Source organism: Ammodytes marinus (assembly GCF_949987685.1).
Source record: "Ammodytes marinus genome assembly, chromosome: 19".
NCBI lineage: Eukaryota > Metazoa > Chordata > Actinopteri > Uranoscopiformes > Ammodytidae > Ammodytes > Ammodytes marinus.
In genome coordinates this window covers 18,173,886-18,193,877 of record NC_137223.1, presented here as the reverse complement: position 1 = coordinate 18,193,877, position 19,992 = coordinate 18,173,886, and the positions used below count along the sequence as shown (strand labels likewise).

The 19,992-nt window shown below is 44.5% G+C and overlaps 1 protein-coding gene across 2 annotated transcripts in view; it reads right to left on the bottom strand.

Moving 5' to 3' along the window:
• Positions 1 to 706: 706 nt before the first annotated feature.
• Positions 707 to 19,992, bottom strand: part of runx2b (RUNX family transcription factor 2b) — a 41,364-nt gene continuing 22,078 nt past the window's right edge. For both annotated transcript variants that reach the window (XM_080048164.1, XM_080048165.1), the window contains 4 exons: positions 19,158 to 19,262; positions 9,484 to 9,651; positions 6,970 to 7,131; positions 707 to 4,065 (listed from right to left, as the gene is read on the bottom strand). In XM_080048164.1, coding sequence (XP_079904290.1) covers positions 3,587 to 4,065; positions 6,970 to 7,131; positions 9,484 to 9,651; positions 19,158 to 19,262 — 914 coding nt within the window. In that variant the 3' untranslated portion in view covers positions 707 to 3,586. The remainder of the gene's footprint in view (positions 4,066 to 6,969; positions 7,132 to 9,483; positions 9,652 to 19,157; positions 19,263 to 19,992) is intronic.

The following is a 19,992-nucleotide window of genomic DNA, read 5'->3' as shown; positions in this document are numbered from 1 at the left end:
GTAAAACAGCTTCCCTGGTTCTCCCTGTCTCTGTTCCTGTCTCCATCTCTCTGGTTTCTCGGTGTACCTTTGAAATGAAGCCATGGCAGTGGCGGTGGCAGTAGTAGTCTGGCTGAGCGTGCCGGGGCCCCAGTCCGCCTTCAGTCCCCGTCCAAAGACAATGTTGGTGCAGACGGAGCGGCAGACCAGAGATGACACTGTTAAATGTGCTTCCCACGCGCAACACGCTCCGAGATCTGCTCCTTTACCGTTTCAGAAGAAGATTAAAGAAGTGATGACACGGCTTACTGTTCTTGGATATTAGAGTGGAATTAGAGAGGTGGCCCTTTGTGTTTTAAATGGAAATTCAGGGCACAGGGGAAACTAATCCAAATACCCAGAAAATGATGAGTTCTAGACACAGACAGACTTGAACCTTTCCAACTTAAGATTCCCTCTAAAAGAGTTTCATTACCTGGTTTAAACTATTAAAAGCACACATCTCATTCTCACTTAATAAAATTAATAAAATCTGAAAATATGTAGGCTACGTAAAAATATGTTCATTTGTCTGTACTCAGCATTTGTGCACTGTAGGCTTCAAGTAGGACTTTAAATGTCAGGAAATTCTAAACGCTATAAATGTGGTGGATGATCTGTATACACCCTTTGAATTGAAGAAAAGTTGTGGAAAGAGGAGAGTATGAGGGAAGTTAAGTTACAAAATTCCTATTTTATTCTTAAAATAAACAAAATGTACAATCACAATGCCAATTTCACTCACTGTTGTCAGGTCTGTTTGTCCCTTTAGAAAAAGAAAAAAGTAAAGAGGATCTTTATGTTATGAAAAGTACCAGCAAAATCTAACAGTCTCCATTAGATTCCAATTCCTGACAAGTGTTCATGAGGGAAGAAGCATAACAATAGACATAACAAGTAAACTTTACATAAGAGCAGGGTAAGGTACTGTTCCTGGATATCATACATGGTGATCATTAAATAATACAAGGTTGCTGTTGACAGCTCGTACGCAACATTTAACCAAAAGCAAAGAAAAACGATGAACCTCTTGTTTTATGAAAAAAGGGGCAGAAACACACACAGCACAAACAAAAGCAGATGAGGACAAAATGGGATGTCAGTGCCGCATTGATGTGTAAACAGTTTTTAAAAGACCATTTCCTGTTCAAAGTTTGGAAAGAGCGAATCAGATTAAATAAATTCCAACAGATGTGCATAGTTACTGAGGAGACATTGAATAAATCCGCAATTGGAAAAAAAGAGCTATAAAATCACCCAAATCTAAAAGGTTTTTATTTGCTTTCCTTATGTTACACTGTAACAGCATAAAGACTTCTCGTTTGGGCCGAAGCATTTGGGGAAATGTAGTGTGACATGTTCAATTCCATTAACTGAGTTCAGAACATCCTCTGCAGAGGCTGGAAGAGAGGCACTGCGTGCAAACCTCCAATGAAAAGCTTGAAGTCTGATCCTTGGACAGGGCCATGTTTTCCTCAGCTTTTTCAAATTGGGGTTATTATATTACCTACATGTACTGAATATCACACTGTTTTTTTCTTTCTCTCAAACAAATACCAACTGCCTGGTGAGATCAGATTCAACTCCAATGTAAATGGCTTGTTTGGCCAAGTGTTATTCATTCAATGTGAGCAGATGTGTGTGTATGTGTATGTGTGTGCTATGTGACTCCAGTGGCGTTGTATCTACACTGAGGACCAAAACCATGAGCCCTGCTGGCAAACGGCCGCAAGTGCTACTAGAAATATAACAAGAAATAAGTGCTTTATGAAACAAACATACACAAGTCTCCCATATTTTTGGTTACCAGTTTGCTGCCAGCAGCTGCACCCAATCACCCTGGGTTTTGCACTTAAGCGCCAACACTTTTTTTTTTTTTTTAGATCTCACTTAGTCCTTTCAAATTGTAAAATATCAGACTCATTGACTCATGCCTGTCCCACAGAATGATTTAAGATTGTGACACAAGTTAGTGAGGAAGACACAAATCTATTTGGTAGACAAAAGCAAAAAATTGAAAATAAATAAAAGTCTGAAGGAATGTCACAGTCTCTTTTGTCTTTAACTGTGAAATTTCCTTTTCAATCTTAGAGACTGAAAAAGAAAAATGCTAAGAACCAACCAACCAAACAAACAAACAAACACAAAAAAAAAGTACCCGTGTGTGTCACACACAAAGACACACTTTTTCAAAGCTATCTTTTGCACATGATATCAAAGCTATGATAGACTTGTTTACCCTATAATCTTGACCTATCATTCAGTTGGACTGGATTTGAAAAAAATTGAAATTAAAATGAAAAAAAGATGCAGTTTAACCAAATCTGTTTTGAGATGAACCAAGTATTATTCCAGTCCTGAGGAGTTCACGTACCATAAAACGACTGAACTGTAAAATTGGACCTGCTACTTTAGAGTGCATTCAGAGCACCACTAGGTGTGGCATGGCTATAATCATCTTTGGGCTACATGTCAGTTTGAATATAAATGTAGCATATCTTATTTGGACAAGAGAATACATATATATGTGTGTGTGTGTGTGTCAGACTAGGCAACCTAAAGATATCAAGCAGAGTTTCCCCCGACGGATTATTATTTTCCCCACTGAAGCTCTCTTTCATGGTATGTTGCCAAGAGGCACAATACGAGTTATTACTCAATAAATACCAAAGGTTTCATTCCAAGCCAAATGTGTGTCAACGCCTAGTGAGGATGTTGGGCGCTAAACGTGTGGAGCAGTTAAAACTGAAAGTTACACCATAAGAAACATGTCGCAATACTCTTTGGAAATTACATTTCATATTCGAAACGATTTAAATCTTTGGGTACTAAAGAACAATTAAACCTCTCACTCTCTTAAATTACCTAGCAAAAGAAAAAGAAAAAAACGTTTAACTTAGTCATATAGATGCATCAAAAATATTCAGATTACACTTCTTTGACTCAAGTTTCAAATAAAATACATAATTTATGGCTTTATAAGTTAAAACTAAGAAAAAAAACGCCTCAATCTACATCAACGTTTCACCCACAATATACAAGTTAAATTAATTGGTTTAAAGCAAATTTACTGTCCATACCACTTAAGGTAACATATGTGTTACTCTCATCACTTGCTACTCAGTGCCTAACTTGCATCTTGATATTGTCATAGTACAAAAACATGCTCTGCAAAAAGCCTTATTGAAATACAAACACTATACAAAAGAGGCAGTCTTTTACAAATATTGTTGAAGCATCCCTTCGCTTGTGGATTACTATAAAACTGGAACAATGTCTCATCCACTTGGGCCAAGTTAGATTGTTTTTCTCATTATTGCTGTGAGAATGGCTCCCTTTGTAATGCGCATTGGTCAAAACACATTCCGGGGAAGACAAGTCCGTACTAGTAGGGTCTTTCAAAAAAAAAGTTTTAGTTTTTTATTCAACCTTAATTTCCAAGAAAAAGGTTGAGATAGCTGATGAGAGCTCAAAAAAGAAAATTCTTCGTAAAAAAAAAAGAAAAAAAAATGTTGTGCTTTCAAACCATGACATCAGTTGTCTTCCAAACCCCCCCGGGTTATTTTCTTCAATATGGCCTCCAGACCGCTTCATCCATGCGGCCGCCGGAGTTGAGGACGGTGGGGGAGTTGCTGTGGCTGCCGTCTCCTTCCACCCCTCCCTCCGTCTGGCTGGGCAGGTTGGGGTTGACTAGGGAGGTGCCCGTGGAGGCGCTAGTGCAAGGCGGCACCATCCGGGAGGGCGAGCGGTCGCCGCCGGGCACCATGGAGAACTGGTAGGAGCCGGACGAGGCGCCGTAGTACAGATAGGGCGTGCTGCTGGTCTGAAAGGGCCCGCTCTGGCTCTGGGTGGAGCCCGGGTACGGAGGGGGAAGGTAGGTGTGGTAGTGGGCGCTACCCAACGACATGGCGGAGGTGACCGGTGGGGTGTAAGTGAACGTGGCCGGGTAGTGCATCCGCGGGCTGGAGAAACGACTCTCTGTCAGGGAGGAGAGGCCTGGGAACTGACGCTCAAACTGACCGGGGAATGGGCTCAGGTCAGAGGAACCTACAAGACACATAAGAAAAAAAAAAAAAAAATACACCATTAATTTTTACAGGATCCTTTGACATCAGCATAACACAGCACATATGATCACGCAGGTTTAAAAAATTACACCTATTTCTGCAAAAGTTTAAGTGTATTCAGTTATGTGAAATGGGGCTTTGGACTCTCGAACTATTTAGAATGTTGTCTTGTAGAGTAATTGAACAGAACAGTGATTGAAATCCCTTGAGAAATTAAACAGTAGCAAAGTTATGTATTCAAATATATTTCAGCTCGTTATTTTCATTAACTTATCTGGAAATGACTTTGACTCGTGGATGTTGTGGGCTCTGTTATGGCACGAGGTCTAACTAAAAATATTTTCTAACATTCATCAACTTCAAGCTCTGTTTTTGTTCACTTCACTTCAGAGTTTTGATAAAGTTCACAAACACACATCAGCAAATCCAATCCTGCAATATGTTTACGCCTCTGCATATTTATGTTTTTCTGTGTGTGTTGGCACATGCTCATGTGTATCTGTTTGACTGTTTATGGTTTATGCATGCAAACGTGTGTGTGTGTGTGTGTGTGTACAAACAGTGTGTATGTGTGTGTGTGTGTGTGTGTGTGTGTGTGTGTGTGTGTGTGTGTGTGTGAGTGGATGAAGGACGGTAGGGATGGGGTCTCTCTGTGTGTGTGTGTGTGTGTGTGTGAATACTGTATGCACATAAAAAAAGCAGTTGGGATGAATCAGGAGCTGCACATGTGGAAACACTTTGAGCAGAAACAGTTTCCATGAGATCCATAATGAGGCAGGGCTGAGCTCTGATGTGGCTCCTCTCCTCGCCTCCCATCGGCTCCAGCGTGTGTGTGTATGTGTGTGTACGTGTGTGTGTGTGTGTCCCGTGTGCACGCGCGCAAGCCAGCGAGCGAGAGGGCGAGCCGAGAAGGAGCTGCTCCATCTCACCCTTCGTTCCTCTCTTCGCTTCATCCCTTAAAAAATACCCTAAAACCACTAACTGGCTGCGGCGAGCTTCGCGCTGGGCGCAGAGTTTAAGGAGAATAGGAGGTCCTCCCCCTCTCGCGCTCCCTCCCTCCCTCCCTCCAGTCTCCTCTCAGTGGTTTGGTCCAGCCATGGCGCTCTTATCATAAATCACCAGGCGTCTTCCGTGTCACCATGTCTGCTGTGCGAGGACAGGGGGTGGCGGGGAAGGGGGGGCGCAGTGTTTATGTGCAGGGAGGAATTGCAAAGCCGGGTTTGTCGCTAGCGTCAGATACCATATGCTGCCAATTAAGGCCCTTTAAACTTCCTCTTTCCACAAGATCTTTTTGATTCTAATAGAAATAGGAGGTGATTGTCTCCGCTGTAGAGGAGGCGGTGTGATCTCAGACATGACCGGCGCTGTACAATAAACTCCTGACTCCTGCTTTTAACATTTGGACCTATTTTAGTGCTCAAAGGGGCCCTGTGATGATGAGCCAGATCGAACTTTATTGGTTTAAATGAAACCAGAGTGGAACATTGTCTAAGCATTTGGAAGGACTTTCCTTACTCTAGAGCATCACTTCCGAATTTAGGTCTTTTTTCACTTGGACTGATGAACTTTTGCAGGCGCTCTTTAGCAACTGTAACATGCGTTGTATTTTGCAAAGGTGTGTGTGCGGGGATGCGACAGCGGGATGGTGCAGAGTTTGCACTGGAGCATCCATATCAGCTTCTGCTTGTACTTGTCGGTATGTTCTGTGGCTGGATACTGTTACAGTGGAGCCTGGCGACGTGTCGACGTGATCGCGGAAGATCTGAGAGCCTTAGTCACATCACTTAGGGAGGCATTCAAATGCTGGAGGTGTGCAAGTGGGTGAAGGCCGGGGGGCAGTGGAGGCGTGGTTTGGGTTCTGTGTTGTTTATGCGTGTGAACGGGCTCGCACATGCACGTGTGTCACTTGGAGAACAAAGCCTGACGCGGGGAGATGAAAGCTGCAGGGAAAGACCAAACTAATCAAAGTTGACAAGGCAGCTGGCTGGATTTTAAACCCTTTCTAATGCAGAGTCACACGGCCGCGTCGCGTAATCACTCACCCCCCCTGCTTGGGGCACACACATACACACACAGACACACACACACACACACAGACACACACACACACACACACACACACACACACACACACACACACACACACACACACACACACAGAGGAGGGTGTAGTACGTTTATGCACAAGAAAACAGAAGGAAAAAAACACAAGGTAAAGAAAAAAAAACTCATGGCAGAGAGTCAAACAGGTGTACGGGGGGAGAAACTTGTCTGGCGGCATGAGGGGAGTTTAAAGGAGCTTTCACATCAGTGGAAAAAACGGAGACAAATTGGAACACAGATGCTGCCGTTACGGCAAACAGACTAAGGCTAATGCAATTACCCAGAATTCCTTGTGAGAGTGGTGTATCGCTATAAAGACACTTTATTTGTCAGTCACGAGCCTGTTATTATCCCCGGGCCTGTTATTACCCATACTCCTCTGGGATCAAAGGCTTGGAGCGAGGAAAAAGGGAAACAATCGTCCCTCGTCCCCCACCCTCCACTGTCATCCTCGCCATCCAAACCGCTCTCTTGAGGGACGTCGGACTACATGCCCCATTCCTCACGTTCATTTGAGAATGACCTCAGAGCAGTTTACTGTGCTGCATTAGTCCCTGGCAAACGGGAAAACAAATGTGTGTGTGTATATATAAATATTTCTTGGTTCAGCTTTTGAGCCTGCTCTTGTATGTATGGAAGTCTGTCTTTCTCTCTCCCCATCCCTCCTCCTCCTATCGCATTAAAATAACGTGTGAATAATCTGGATTGTGGCAGTTTGGGCCGTCACTGATGGACCGGACAAGGAGACTGCCTGTGCTGCTACTCAACAGTGGGTTTCTACCTGGCAGTCGTCTAGGCACGTCGCTGATGGCAGGCAGGCCTGTGCCTCGGCTGGAGGAGAGGGGGGTGGTGGAGTGCACCGAGGGGGACGCCATGGGACTCAGGTAGGACGGGTACGTCTGTTCATACGACCAGGGAGGAGAAGACTGGGACTGACGAGGGTCTGATGGGAGGAGAAAGGGAGCGAGGGAAGGATAGGAGGGAGGAGAAAAAGAAACAGACAGGAAAAGAAAGAATAATTAGTGGTAGCCCGCATCAGCCGGATCAATTGTTCAATGTTCTAATGCCTTCGATAACATGACTAGCAAATTGACAATTACAGTACATTGACCAACAACTGTGGATAATTTGTCTCTGTCCCCTTATGTTTAGAGTTAAGTATCAGTTGAGGCGCGTTATGCAACATCCTCCATAATGACACATCTAATGTTTACCTCGGAAGAGACGATCTTCCTGTTTGCCTTATAAAACATTGTGCTTGCAGCTGAGGCACAGAGAGCCTCGCTGGCGCATTCCCAGGGTGTAAACACACCAGTGGACAAGCAAGAAAAAGATCCGTCGCACACAAGTTCTTGTCTGGCATGTCTGGCCTACAATGCAAGCGTAGAGCAGGAAAGTTGATCGGATTGAATTGCATGCGTGCTATTTTTGTATGTTAAGAATGATGACATTTTGTGTAGTGATTTACAATCGGTAACTCAGTGATTCCCAATCAGGGTTATTCTGATGGGAGTCACTGCAGCACAGATCAAGCAGTTGCAGTTAATGTCGCTGTCATTTCTGAACTTGTTTTGATTGAGAGTGCCTGGAAACTAGTTAGTGAGCAAGGGGAGATATCTTAACAGTAAGCTAAAAAAGAATGGATGTACAGTTGAAATAGATCAGACAAATGATTAGACGTATTCAACTAAAAGTAATGGATAAATGGTTGAATTGGCTAACGATGAATAAAGAGTTTGAATAGTTAGTAAATAGGTTGGTTGAAATAGCTAAACATAATGGATCACTGGTAAAACAGGAATGGATAATGGTTGACTGTCCAGCTCCTGCCACTTCAAATACACAGGACCAAACCAACCTATTCATTGAAAGTTCAACTGCAATGCCCATGTTAGTATAATTCATATTGTTAAATAACATCCAGATTTAAAAAAAATAATACATATTCGAAACACATTTGAAACACAACGGGTGGGTGCCGATGAAACTCGTCTGACAGGGCTGTGGTGGTTACGTCTGACTGAAAAGGTTGGGAACATCCACTCTATTCAAAAGCTCCACTTGGATATAAAGCACAGTTGAGAAGCAGTTACTTGCATTCAGTTCATGTCCAATCCAGTGAATACTACTCTCCAACTCCTGCCAGGCTGTCTAACCATCCCGCAAATGATCCACTAAGTAATGCTACAAAGCCACGCCGTGGAGTAACTAAGAGCTGCGACGAGCCTCCAAAAGTGTGGCCGATCAGGTAGCAGCCGTTCCCGAACCATGAGAGATGGTGTTACCTTCTAGGATTGTAGATTGATAGAGTGACGGTTAGAGAAAGATAGACGATCTCTGAGGCAATGTAACACACTGCACTGGGTGCTCTGTGTGGTCCCTCCCATATGAATGTGCGTGTTGCTCCAGTTGGGGTTTAACATTTCACCTTACAAACAGTGAATGTTGCTTTTTTTTTGTGACACCCTTTGGGGGCACTTTTCATCATGTAAAAATATGTGGTGCGGGGGCGCCCTTAGCTCAGTTGGGAGGGCGTCCCCCCCCCGGGCCGGGCCCAGCAGCAGACCCGGGTTCGATTCACGCCCGTGGTCGTTCTCTGCATGTCACTCCCCTCTCTGCCCCATTTCACCTCTGTCTCATCAATAAAGCATAAAAATGCCCAAAAAATATCTTAAAAAAAAATGTGTGGTGCGTAAAGTAGTGTGAATGTTTCTGCTTTTTAAAGGAATTTGATTGACAATGCTATATTTGGATTTTCTTGGCAGTTGGGGCTGAATTACCCTTTAGAAAGTCTAACCCTTGAATGCAGACATTAAATGTATGGTTGAACAATCAGTCTGAAATCCGTGTTGCAATAGTCTCAAGAAGTATGTACTGAAATTAATATACAAATTACAATGTGGCAAATGCATACTATGCTAACTTTTTTAATCGGATTGAATTTTGTAATATGACAACTCAGTATGATAGGATAATACGAAAAATGGATACACAAGAACGTTGAATGATTTCCCAGCCCTAATAAAATATCTTGTATCCATGAACCCGGGCCATGCAACCATGATTTACACCAGACATCTGAAACACTGTCAAACCTGGGAGGAGATGTTTTGTTGAGATTCCATGTAATCTTAGAGAAAAAAAATCTTTCCACAGGGGGTGGTCGGGGGGTCAGAAGTTAAGATGAGCACCAGAACAGCAGGATCCTACTCTACAACACTGAATGCTTCCTGTGATAGTTTTTCAACTCAATCTTTTCGGAATCTAAGCTAAAAGTTTACAGTCGGGAGCTCACCTGTTATCTGTGTCTGTCCCTGCGGGTTGAAAGAGTTGGGCGCTGTGTTGAGAGCTGGCCGGGGGCCTTGAGAAGGCACACCCACCCTCACCCTCATCCTCTCCAGCTCGCTAAGGCGGTCAGAGAAGAGACCTGTCTTAGGAGGGTCCTCCAGTTTCTGACGATGCCCTGCGGACACACAAAAACAGTGCTCTATTGGTAAGGTGATGCACCCGTCATTGATTGGTTCCAGACTACATGGAAACTTTCTTTTGATCAAACGGTTGATTGCTTCTGCGATGTCACACGCAAAGCCAAATTTCAATCAATGTAAGCTCAGCTCTGTATGATTGATGATCTGCACTTGTTTGCTGTTCTCTTCGTTTTGTCAGTTATCATTTATAATGACTCACTTCTTCTGTGTGCCATGCCTTACTCGGCAAACATAGTTTACGCTCCTAGACAAAGAGGAGTTGCAGAGGCGTTTAGGAATGGGATGCTACATCCTGCTAATCAACAAAAGGCAATTACCTCGTATCACCTCGCATGAGAGAGAGAGAGAGAAAAAGGAGAGAGAGTTTAGATAGGGCCATACGGAGAGTGAGAAGCTGCACGTATTTTTTAAGGTTTTTAACCTGAGGCTTCTTCCTCAGGTAAACACAAGCTCTCACGCCATTGCCCCATTATCCCCACAGGAGTCGTAACCTATGCCAAATAGTTTATACCCGTTCTTTTCCTGCATTCCTCTCCTGATAATTTTACACCCTTTCTATCCCTGATTCTATTCTCATCCCTTTCTTTTAAGGCTGGTAACTCTAGACCCCTCCAATAAACAAACACATTAGATGTGCATTGCAAACACATAGATCGCCCACACAAACACAAGACAATGTGTCACACGCTCTGTCTGAGCAAGCCCAACTTTTTTTTTCTCCCAGAAGCCCTATCAGCAGAACCTACCCAGGGGCCCAGGTGTAGACAACAGTTTATCAAAGGTGGGGTGGAGAGAGAGAGAGAGAGAGAGAGAGAGAGAGGCCTGCGTACACCAAATCCTTTTTTATACTGCCGACACGGGTCTGTGTCAATGTGTCTGTCTGGTCTTGCACTAGTTCCCGTGTAAAGGCGGTAAAGTAAATATCAAACAGAGGAGAGTAGAAACTCCTGCTGTGCTTGGCAGAGCTCCAGTTGGCTCAGACAGAAACAGTGAGCTACTTCAGAATCCTGCCCGACCTGCCTGCGCTGGGAACAAAGGCCTGGCACTGCACCTATGGCACTGGGTGAGTGTTGTATAAGAAAAAAAAAATCATCATTTGTGTTACTGAATCAACATACAAAGATCAAAGACCACGGAAATATCCCCACTACCCCCCATGACTATTAACATGTGTGCTAATGACCTGGCTTAGGACCTTTGTTGAATGTCACTCCCCATCTTTATTTTCCTATGCATACGCTATGACACTCTCACCATCAAACAAATGAAAATTGTTAACAAAATCTTAACTGCTTTGTAGCAATTTTCCAATACTGCAAATTTGAAGAAAAGAAAAGTGATTTAAGCCTCAGAAATGCTTTCGTAAACCATTTGATGTTCAACAACAAATTAATCTATTCTGGATAAACAGTTGGACTTTCCAATGACTTGAGAATGGCATGAGACGTGCAGACAGTGACAAGTCAGACAGGCTATCATTTTTTTCTTACAATGACGTTACCGGACTGGCATCATACGCTTATAAATAAATAGACAATCTAATCATTGGCGTCTCAACATAGCCGCTTTGGAAGGCAAATAAAATCGGCTTCTTGAAGTAAAAAAAACCCTGCTTATTGAAGTTTTTCTACTTTACAACATAATTCATGGCCATATTTCATTAATAATATTTCTCCGTCGTTCCTGTGGATAATTTGTGCTTCTCGTTGGCGTTCCTCGTCTCTCTGCGCAAGCTGTGCCCAGTCAATCATAGCGTTTCCATTTTCAACAGACTGAATTTCTATTCTAAAAAAGCCTCGGGACACAGTGCGGGCTTTGTGCACAGCCCGTCTCCTAGTGATGGGAATAAATAGCAATGGGAGACCAAAGGAGACGAGGGGAATCAGAGGGGGACAGACCTCGAGGGGGAGGAGGCACGCGGAGAGGAAGAGACCCTGATGACCAGTAAATTAAGAGCTCTGGATGGCTCTGAAACAGTCATGAGACACAGGCTCCACAAAGAGACATTTTGGACGTTTACAGCAAAACGTTGAAAGAGTTGGAGAAGGTTTAAGGAAGATCCCAAAATACAGATACTTATTGACATGTTACTTGAGGAGATAAAGACCGACTTGCATGACAAGCCAGCTCTCTGTTACTGGTCACTTAAATGTGTAGCAGTTTCCGAGACTACCACCCTGCCAAGAAAACCTAAGGATGCAACTCAGTTTTGAAGGAAACCAACAATTCTTTTTTTCTTCTATAGGAATGCAGCATGTCAACCATCACATTAAGGTCCAATTTACACTCCAAACAGCCAGACCTCAGGTCCATTAGTTTAGCGGGCCCTGACAGTAAATACAGTTTTCTCATGAGTTAATTACACCTTTTAGGGGACAACTGTTGCCAAACACAAGACGTCTCAGCTGTTTTATCGGAACCCTAGCAGGGCGGAGGAATGAGCCGGGGGTATTTAAAGGAGCGGGAAAGGCGGATGATTTCACTGCCGTAGGGAAAGTCCCTGAGATTCCCATCATCCCTGTGAAAACAGCGGAGATTTTCGATAGCGCCTGCCACTTCCCTGCCCAGCTAGCGGCCGGAAACATGGACAGATTCAGACCAGATGTGAGCAACTTGTGCACACACATGGAACACACACACACACACACACACACAGACACACATGGAACACACACACACACACACACACACACACACACACACACACACACACACACACACACACACACACACACACACACACACACACACACACACACACACACACACACACACACACACACACACACACACACAATCATACACACACTCAAATGCACACATGCAAGACTGGACGTATGCAAACACACGTCTGCACATGCAATCAGGCACATCTGCAAACATGAATCGCGCGCACCTTTGCACATGCACATACAGTACAGGCTCAAACACACACACACACACACACACACACACACACACACACACACACACACACACACTACAAGAGAGTAATAATGATTAGATAACACCTCTATAGATAGTATCTCTAATCACACAGTTGCACACTGATCCTACAATAGTATTATTTCAGCCGTCCCAGAGACATAAGTCTGGCTTCAACTCACCCCTGCTGATCTGATAACAGTAAGTAAGAGCAAGAAGGCAAACAGAATATAAGTCCACCGTAATTAATGGCAGCATTATATTGGATCAGGGCCTGAGCTTATAGAGATCTTTGGAAGATGGCTAACTGTTCTCTCGTATGTCCTGCCTTTAAATAGTCCTAAAATACCCAAGCTTTTCTAGCAAGGGAATGGTTCATACTAAGATTTTTCATGACAATGCACATTTAAAATCGTAGTACCAAGGGCTAAGCGGTTTAGAGGAATAGTAACATGTGATTAAGTGAGCTTTAGAGGTGCTGGTTGTAGGCTTTTGTTACATTTGGGCAGAACTAGGCTAGCTGTTTCCCCATTTCCGTACCGTCTCCTGGCTATGGCTTCATATTAACTGTAGACCTGAGGGTGGAATCAATTCCTATGTCTTGGCAAGAACTCTTTTCCAAAATGTCCATTTATTCATTTAAAGAACCCCCCACCACCCACACACACACACCAACACATGAGGTTTCAGCTATCACTACAGACACATCAGTAGGAAATTCTTCTGCCTGCAGCCTGACTCAGTAACACGTGAGGAAAATGTGGCACGCCAGAAAGTCCTGAATAAATGGGATAATTTATAAATTTGGTGTCACGTCATGCCCTCTAAGCCCTTCAGTCTGGTTTATGATCACTGGGCGAGATTGGATGAATGTATCTTTGGGGCTGATTCAGAAAAACCCCCATGCTCATGGAGCCTGGGCTGAATCAGCCAGTCTGTGTTTGTGTCAGTCATCTCACGCCGGAGCGGCCAGTAAAGCCCGTGAATGAATACACTGGGTTCCATAATTCACTTTTTTTCCTTTTTTAAAAATATTTGGAGCCCTCACAGTGGCCATGTTGTTTTTGTGAGCGGGCGGTCAGAAACAATGAATTATTTCAGGTGGCAATCTGAAGCTGGCAGAGCGTGGCTTGGAGAGGAAAAAGCGCTGAGTGGGTGAGGGCCAGGCGCCCGTCTACCATGGGGGTCTGGTATAAAAGGGAGGGAAAGGAGGGAGGGAGGGATGGAGGGAGGGAGGAGGGAAAGAGAAGAGGGAAGATACTAAAAACAGAGATGGGGGAAATAAAAAGGAGAGAAAATAAGAAGACGTGAAAAAGAGAAAAAGGGGTGTGAAGAAGAGGCAGTGAGCGAAGGAGAGAAGGAGACGGAGCGAAAGGGGGAGCCAGGCTGTCGTGGAGCGCTGCCAGCCGTCTGTGTGGTCCATGCGTTCCAGCCCGGAGGAAGCAAGCCAGGCAAGGGAAAGGCACACACACACACACACACACACACACACACACACACACACACACACTCGCATATACACACAGCCATACACAATTATTCTCAAAGACGAAACATTTATGTGAACACAAAAACACATTATATACACACTTGCATTATATTATTGTACAAAGTTTAAAGAGCACACAAGCAAGCAAATACGCAAGCACACACACACACATACACACACACACACACATACACGCACACACGCAGGTTGGCTTGTGTGTGGTTTTTCAGACAAGCTCCCTCTGCAACTCTCCAATCGTATTAAAGTGTTTTGATTCAGAACAGAGGAGAACATCTCTCTCTAAGATTTTTTATTTTGGAAGAAGCAAAGGGGCCGACGAGCTCCAGCCCGTCTTCTCTTAAACTTTATCTCTTCCAATAATTCACCTTCTTCTTCCCTTTCTCCCTCGTTATTCTGCCGTCTTCCTCTCTGTCTCCCCCTCCCGCTGAATGATTTTGTGTTTTGCGTTGTAAAGGCCTTGGCACCTCTTCAAGGAACTTCATAAGACATTCAACCGACTGACTGCCTCTGGAAAAGCCTGCAGCCTTTTTTTTTCTTCTCTCTTCCCCCGGTCCTCCCTTTCTCCCTCCTTCCCTTTTTTCATTCCCTTTCCTCCTGATGTTTGGGGGAGTTTTATTTGTCCGGCTCCCATTGTTAAAAACTGCTCGGAGTAAGGCAGCAGATAGGTGTGGGTGTGTATTTGTCTGTGAACCAGAACTGAATTTTCTTCTAAAATCCTCTTTAATTCGCTAGCTTTTGTTGTTTGATGCAGTCACTGACAATGCGTGATAATCCAGAAATGTGAAGGTGGCCTCATTCTTCTGTGCATAAGTCAAGGAAATGAAAGCTGGCTGACATCATCTGAATAGTGTGGTACAATGTAATTAGCATCTGTTAGGGGATCTTAGCATTTAGCACTGAGCATAAAATGACTGTTGCAGGAAACAAAGCCCAGGCCTTACAGCAGGTAATAACACCCTTCAAGCACGTCTAATGGCATGTGTGTATGTGTGTGTGTTTGTCTGTGATGATGACACTGTTTGGAGGCCTTTGGTGTCATCATGACAGAGATGTCCATGAATGCTTAATCATACTGTTTTCAGCTCGGCAGCACTGAAGATGGCAATCTTTAAAAAAGTTTTAATAGGGAGTAGCCTAGCAACCACTTCTATAAAGTTGTTTAGGTGTGTGGGTGCTTTTGTTACATAGACCACGCATCATTCTCTACTGCCTATCTCCTTCGTGGTGCGCAACAAAGGCACAGTTTAAGCTTCCTTCTACTTTCTTTATTCTTCCCTTTTTGTCTGTAAATGAGTGTATTTAGTTTGATGAGTTTAGGCACATATTTGTTTGCAGAAATGCAATATATATAATGTTAGTATTATTACTAAAGCCATTCCAGTGTATACAGAAGCATATCTGCAATTATATAGCACATTATGTGGTGTGTGAGTGTGTGTGTGTTTCGCAGGAATAGTTTGGCTTGGCAGACAGGTCTCCTGAACCACTAATATTGTCTGCAGGCCTGTAAGTAACCAGGGCCCCTCCACCAGACTTGTTAACACCCTGACCAAAATCGAACCAAAACACGACCCTGTCCCCAAGCCCAGAGCCCCCCACCCCCACCCCCCTACAGCAGCTTCAAACCCCAGAAAGCAGACACGGGCTGACCACTAACCTCCACCACTGACGCACAACACACACCACGCGCACTCACAATATATGCATAATACCCACCAGCAATATGCCACAGCAAGACACAGTATGCGTGACGCCACAATGCTGTTTGTCACCTCCTGTGTTTTCTGTCATCAATTAACTATAATGAGAACAGTGGGTTTGGGCAGAAAGCCTTGTATATTGTGTTATTACGCCTCGGCTATTATCGCTCAGGAAGTTCGTTTCGGCTGGCCACAGCCACCGACAGGAGCAGCTGAAAGGAGACAGAGCCACCTATAAAAGCATATTGGTTTAAACAACCACTCCCTGTCTATTAGCTCAAAATGACATTTAATGAGGCCTATTAGCTCTGCTCCAAATCAGCACTGTGGCTACACTAGACTAATGACACCATAACACACACTTTCTCTACAACACAATGTCGCATTGGTGCACACATGCAGACGCAGAGGCGCTAGTGAGACAGGCACACGTACACGCATTTGCGATCATATCTTCAACGAGTGAGCCGCACATGGCTACACGCGTGAACACACAGAGACACATACATGTGCTGAGTTGTCATTGCAGTGGCAAACCACAGGGTAACCAGGAGCTGTCAAGCGATTAAGCACAATGCGAGCCACAGAAACCGAGTTAGCCTCCCGCTAATAACACAGTGGCCAGAGGGACCTGACTAACCACTTACCTTACCCACACATACTGTACACTCAAACACCCACACACGAACACACACACACACACACACGCACACACACACACACACACACACGCACGCACGCACGCACGCACGCACGCACGCACGCACGCACGCACGCACGCACGCACACACACACACACACGCTGTAAACCTCTGAGAAAAAATCCCACCGCAGAGCTTTAAACTAGGCCTCGCAGATATTCATCACTCTGACCACGCAATTAATTAGCTGAAGCTCAGCGCCACAGTTCAGAGATATGAGCCTCGTTCATTCATGGGTGGTCCAACTGTATCCCCCCTACTGATATTAGAAGAGGAACTGCCGGGGAAATGACATCCCTCAGGAAGACTCATATGGCTACCATAAGGCTCATCAAACACGCCGACACAAAATGTCCTTCCTGAACCAGGCAAGCCATTAACAGGGAGCAAAACCTGCCAATAACATCAGGGAATGTTTTTTTTTAAATTTGATAAAAGCATAGAGAATGCTTACTAATTTATAGCTTTTTAGACCAGTAAGCAGCACCGCCATGTTTAAATCAAGTGTTATTGTCAACTTATTTTCCAGAAACAACACTATGTTTTTATATATAGAGTGGCCACAGACTGCCAGTGTATGTCAGGCTCAAGACAGCCTACTGTTCTTTCTCTGTCGTGTGTCTCTGTGCAGAGTGGACCCCTCTCTGTAGGGGCCCGGTGTACTACAGGCCTCCTAATTACCCACTCGTTTAACACAAAATAGAGCTGTAATGGCCGACAAAGCCCCCCCCCCTGCATGTGTCAATGAAGCGTTCACAGATAGAATCACAGTTTTTGGAGACAGCCGGTGCTCTCAGAGTCTCTCCGTGCTGAAAACCTGGAGGAGGGGAGGCGCGGTTGAGAGGGCACATGTGTGTTTTGCCACCCTCCGACCTCAGCTTAATGACCCCTGAGAGGGAGACGTGTTCTGGCTGTAGTTTCTGGGTAAATTACACCGGCGCTGCAATTCTGGCCACTTAACAGCAAAGTAAAGAAGTTCAGGGGTTACGAATGATGACATACTCCTTATTGCTTATTATTGTCCAGAGACCCAAGTTAGAAACGTGTGCACACTTCCACTTTAAAGCCACAAATTGGTCTGAGACAAAGGCAAGTGTAAAGTTTCTTCATTGTGCCAGAATCCCCTCGCCAGGTTATCAGGTAGTGCTTGGCACTTATCTAGTTTAAGAGACTCAATCTTACTTCACATGTGGCCAGTTCTTCTGAAAAGAATAATAATCTAAAAATAGTCAGTGGACACAAATTTAAGACTGTGACTTTGTTGAGATCAAACTGGGGATTTTCTAAACAATTTCTTCTCCGACTCCCATCTGCTGGCCACCAAGTCCCAGGACTTGTTTGAGCATCATCTGACGGGGGACAGCAGATGCACAGGAAATGCTTTTGATCAAACAAGGCTTGTGTGCGGGGAAGGCACGGAGGGGAAGAAAGTGGGCGTGATTGCGAGGTCCATGTGCGTTTGAAGACAAGCATGTGCCTTTGTTTCAGGGTGCGTGTTGTTGAACACTGAATGTCGACTTTCTGAGGCATTTTTTTGGCACCACGGGCAGGTTTTCTTACACGGAGACTGACGGTGGTGCTAATCCTACTGTCTGCCGGCTCCGCCGTGTCTCTGTCTGCCCTGGTGCCATATGTGACGGAGCAGGCACACTGGTGGGTTGTTTGTGATGTGATATTGTTGCTTGAAACGCCACGAGATGAGAATATGTTATTTTTTTATGAATAGGGAGGAGGGTTCGGGGAAACAGCTGCGTGCCAGACCAGTTGGCACTGAGGGCTATAGTAAAGTTTTTTTTCCCCTCCTCAGTTGTTTTTATATGGGCCATTAAAATGAGCTGATGCTAGCATTCTGCTACCCAGTGTGCACCCTCTCAGGAATATTCTGCCTCGATTTCTATTTCTCTTCTTCCTCTCAAACTGTCACATGGGACACTGAGCTTCTTTCTTAAAAGGGTGAACTTAATTAAAAGCCTTTTGATTGCTATTTAACACATTCAGAACTTTTTCCAGTTAAGCTTTTTTATTTGTTGGCTTGTTTTATTAGCCCAACACCATTATAGCTGGGTGTTCACTTCTATTGACTAACAGCACCGTCGGCCACACCCACAGGGGTACTCCACCGATTTTCAATTTTAGTTTGGACGTTACACGGAGCAGCTACCACTCAGCCTGTGTAAACATTTCCCGGTATAAATTATTCTGTGGCTGTGGGGGGACTTTTGAAAAAAAAGTAAAAGTAAAAAGTAACCCGATGACGTCATCAGGGTTATCTCAGCTTGAGATTGAGCAAAATCAAATTTGAGCCATTGCTATAAACTGGAAGAGTGAGGTTTTAATAAAGTGGGCATAAGAGACACAGAGCGTCTAATTAAAGATGCTATAACGTTGCATTATGGGAAATGTAGGATTTCATATTTTCTGATCTCCAGGGAGCTTGGGACTAAGTCTGGATACTATTGCGTCTGCTGCTTTATTTTTGACACTTTTTACCCCCATCAAATCTGTCTGTTGTAAGTCCCCCATATTTTTTTAAGTACAACAGTTAATCGGTGTACAACTTCAAAGGAAAATTATTGGAACCAGTATGCTGTTTTCTGGATGTGTAAGCATGATATTGTGCTGCGTGTGCGTGCCTTTGTACTCACTCCTGGGCTCACGCGGTCCATCCACGGTGACCTTTATGGCTCGGTGGTAAGTGGCCACTTGTGGAGGGTTGGTGAATACTGTGATTGTCAGCGTGAAGCTCTTGCCTGTGGTGAGATCAAACAACATCAAATTAAATAGCATCCGTGGAGACAATGACCTGCATTCATCTCTAGATCATCTCCAAGTCACAAGTGTGGTTCTGATCACACAATAGCCAATACAAACTGGGGAAAAATCGACTTTAAGGGGATTAACAACAGACAACATTGGCTGTCTGAGAGTTTCTATTTAGGTTCTTTTTTCTTGGCAGAGCCTAAATGGAAGACTGACTGGAGGAGCCAGCGTCTTGTTATCCAGACTTTCTCCCCGTCTAACGCAGTGTGAGTGGGCGAGAGGCATTTTAATAGTCACTTCCTTTTGCGATAATCCCCTGCAGTTGCTGCCTTGGGTTTGAGTGTGTGTGTGTGTGTGTGTGTGTGTGTGTGTGTGTGTGTGTGTGTGTGTGTGTGTGTGTGTGCTCCTATGTGCAGGCCATGAATCAGAGTAGCGCAGCAGCCAAGTCAGCAGCAGCACTAACGTCTGAAGTATGCAGGCGCATCATGTCACCATGGCTACGCACGGGAAACATGAAGTGGGGGGCAGGTTGCTGCAGCTACTCATCGGAGCAGCTGTCCATTCAGCGGCAGCCAACTACCCGTGTGTGTCCTGTCCCACCTCCCCCCCCCCCCTCCCCTTACGCTCCACTTCTCTAGTCCACTGTAAACATGCCTTTAGAGGAAGTGATAAGATGATTCCGGGAGATAGAGCAGTTCACAGACGCAACAGGTGTTCCAC